The following is a 3302-nucleotide window of genomic DNA, read 5'->3' as shown; positions in this document are numbered from 1 at the left end:
GTAGGAATTATTTTTTTCCTTTTATCCTTTCCTAAAATTAATAAAATTATGTGATTCACAGAGTTATTTTTTTTATATATGATTTTTCATTAAAAATAGGCCACAGTATATAGTTTTGAATTCCTTTATCCTCTCAAAATAAAAGAAAAATCGAACAGCCGTGAAGTGACCACGTGGCGCATTTAGGACCGATCGCTGTTTGCATGCTTTACTCCGCCGCGTACAAATACCCCCCACCGCCCACCCTCGTCTCTCTACAGTTGAGATTGGCATCGAGATTAGAGGGGAAGCTTCCAGACTACGTTTAGTTCACCGCTACTATCGTCGGAAGAGAGAGAGAGAGGGAGAGAGAGAGAGAGAGAGGAGAGCATTTCGTCGAGCATGTCGGACAGCGGCGTCGTGATGGTCTACGGCAATGGCGCAACCCTGACGGAGCTGAAGAAGTCGTCCACCTTCTCCGTGAAGGTGGGGTTGGCACAGATGCTGCGTGGCGGGGTCATCATGGACGTGGTCACGCCCGAGCAGGCCCGCGTTGTCGAGGAGGCGGGCGCCTGTGCCGTCATGGCGCTTGAGCGTGTCCCTACAGACATCCGCGCCCAAGGCGGTGTCATCCCCTGGGCGGTGCCACCGCTGGCCAGGAATTCTGGGTCCGAATGGGCTGATCCATTCGGCCCAATTTGGGTCTGTCAAGGGCCTAATTGCCCCCAGATTAAGTTAATGGGATCACCTCCCATTTCTAACTTAATCTACATGCTAACTATGATATTTCTTAAGACATTTACAGCAACTTGCTCTGGTGTGTCAATCGCTTCTTCCGGTGAGCTTCCGACGAACTTCCGACGAACATCCGACGAACCTTTGGCGATGCTCCAAATCCTTGTGTTCTTCTTCTTGCGTTCAAAGCAAGTAGTTTCGTTCTTTTTGTTCTTAAATTTTTGTTTCTTTAATTTTTTAAATTTCTTAGTGAGTAGTTCTTGTTCACCATCACTGGAGCTTATGCTCGAGTGGTCTTCAAATGTTCTATGTCCCAAATCCTTCCTGTTCTTTAGAAGGTTATTTTGTTCATCATGTTCATCATGTGCATTGTGCACCATTTCATATGTCATCAATGAACCGATAAGTTCTTCAAGTGGAAAAATATTTAAATCTTTTGTTTCTTGTATTGTCGTTACTTTTGATTCCCAAGCTTTAGAAAGTGATCGTAAAACTTTACTAACAAGTTCAAAATTCGAGAAACATTTGCCAAGAGCTTTTAAACCATTGACGATATCCATAAAACAGGTGTACATGTCAACAATGGTTTCGCTCGGCTTCATTCGAAAAAGCTCAAAATCATGCATTAAAAAGTTGATTTTCAAATCTTTAACTCTAGAAGTGCCTTCGTGTGTGATTTCAAGAGTGTGCCATATGTCGAAAGTCGTTTCGCACAAAGAAACCCGATTGAATTCATTTTTATCTAAGACGCAAAACAAGGCATTCATAGCCTTTGCATTTAGAGAAAACGTCTTCTTCTCCAAATCATTCCAATGGTTCTTTATAGTTCTCCAAATCATTACAAAGCCAAGGGTCATCTCAAACCTTTATGGTTCTACCAATATTGATGATTCTCTTAAACCCGCTCTTAACAAGGGAAATCAAATGGCAAAAGACCAAACCTAGTCTTAAAGATTCTAATGTGTTTTTAATAAATCTTTGAATATCTTCATTTTTAGTTTGTTGTATAGTGGCCTAAAGTTTATCTTCATGGTTTAACATAGGAAGGATCCATTAGGCACCAATAGATTTCTTGACTACTAGAAGATACTAATAAATGTTCTTGATGGGAGAACATCTATATAAACGAGGGTTTTGGTCACTGGACTCTATCTCTCTCTCAAGTCTAAAGGATTTCCAACAATATCTAATGTGAGAGTTCTGAGCCTAGAAGTGCCAAAATACAAAGAGAAACCATTGTTGAAATTCTCCACAACAATGGCTAGAGGTACGTAATTTTCATTCCCGTATTAGTTTTATTGTGTTTCTATTATGGTGGTTTAGAAACACATTTTTGTACTAAATTTTTTAATATTTGGTATCAGAGCGATATGAAAGAGTTTTTATTTTTACGCCATGAATATGGCTTGATTTCGGTTTCGTTTTTAAAACTTTTGATATATTTCATGTTGAAAATCTTGAAGATATAACATTTTCAGTATTTTTAGTCGGTAACTGCTCATATATTATATATGAATATTTGATTATATTAATTTATAATTTACCCACACGGATTATGAATTGGAATATAATTTGATAGTTTTATCATAAAGACCATTTGAAACTATTTGAATTAAAATATTAACCCATAGGCAATTTTTATGTCATGAGATTTATCTTTTGGAATGTTTAACATTGGTAAAACATGCAATTTAAACTATTAAGCGTCCAAATTTTGACATAACATATTTGATTTTATGTCGTTTCTCAAACTGTTAATTTCTTTAATATTTGATGTGACATTCTTAGGGTGATAACTATAAGATATGGAATGAGTGAATTCTCCTTCATTTAGAGCGGATGGATATTGATTATGCCATTAGGAAGGACGAACCACCTATAGTCACTAATACCAGTACTCTAGTTGAGGTCGCATTATATGAGCGATGGGAGCGATCCAATCAACCCAACGTGATGTTTATCAAGACTAAAATAACTGCTGGCATACATGGTTCTGTTGACCAGCATAAGAAGGTCCGAGACTTGCTACAAGCTATCGATGAGCAATTAATCACTTTGGAAAAGGCACTAGCAAGTACCCTAATAATGAAATTCTCATCCCTCGGACTCACCAACATAAATGGTGTACATGAGCATATAATGCAAATGCTAGATATTGCAGCTCAACTTAAGAAACCCGAGTTTATTATGTCAAAATCTTTCTTAGTGCACTATATTATTAATATCCTTCTACATTAATACGAGCTTTTTAAGATTTCATATAATACACATAAGGACAAATGGTCAATCAATAAATTAATTGACAAGTGTGTTCAAGATGAAGAGAGGCTAGTGATGGAACTGGGTGAGAGTGCATTGGTGGTAACTACTTATAGGAAGAATAAAACTGATAAAAATCAAGTCAATCAAAAATCTAATCAATAGGGAAAAGGTAAAATACCACCCTAAGCTTGTTAGGATCAATACGTCACTAAGAGGGGGGAGGAGATTAGTGCAATGATAAAAATTACGTTGATTGGAAAGTTTCATTTGACAAAATTGTTTCGTCAAAGCTCGTATCGGAAAGTAATGAAAGTAATAACTTAGGG

The 3302-nt window shown here is 37.5% G+C and overlaps 1 protein-coding gene across 1 annotated transcript; it reads left to right on the top strand.

Annotated features, from left to right (window-relative positions):
- The first annotated feature begins 286 nt into the window (after positions 1 to 286).
- Positions 287 to 2532, top strand: LOC135679473 (pyridoxal 5'-phosphate synthase PDX1-like 4). The gene is made up of 2 exons (XM_065193271.1): positions 287 to 681; positions 2503 to 2532. The coding sequence occupies exons 1-2, from the start codon at positions 382 to 384 to the stop codon at positions 2530 to 2532; spliced, it is 330 nt and encodes a 109-aa protein (XP_065049343.1). The 5' UTR covers positions 287 to 381.
- The last annotated feature ends 770 nt before the right edge of the window (positions 2533 to 3302 follow it).

This window comes from Musa acuminata, chromosome BXJ1-1, assembly GCF_036884655.1.
Source record: "Musa acuminata AAA Group cultivar baxijiao chromosome BXJ1-1, Cavendish_Baxijiao_AAA, whole genome shotgun sequence".
Classification (NCBI taxonomy): domain Eukaryota; kingdom Viridiplantae; phylum Streptophyta; class Magnoliopsida; order Zingiberales; family Musaceae; genus Musa; species Musa acuminata.
This window is presented reverse-complemented; position numbering and strand designations above follow the sequence as displayed.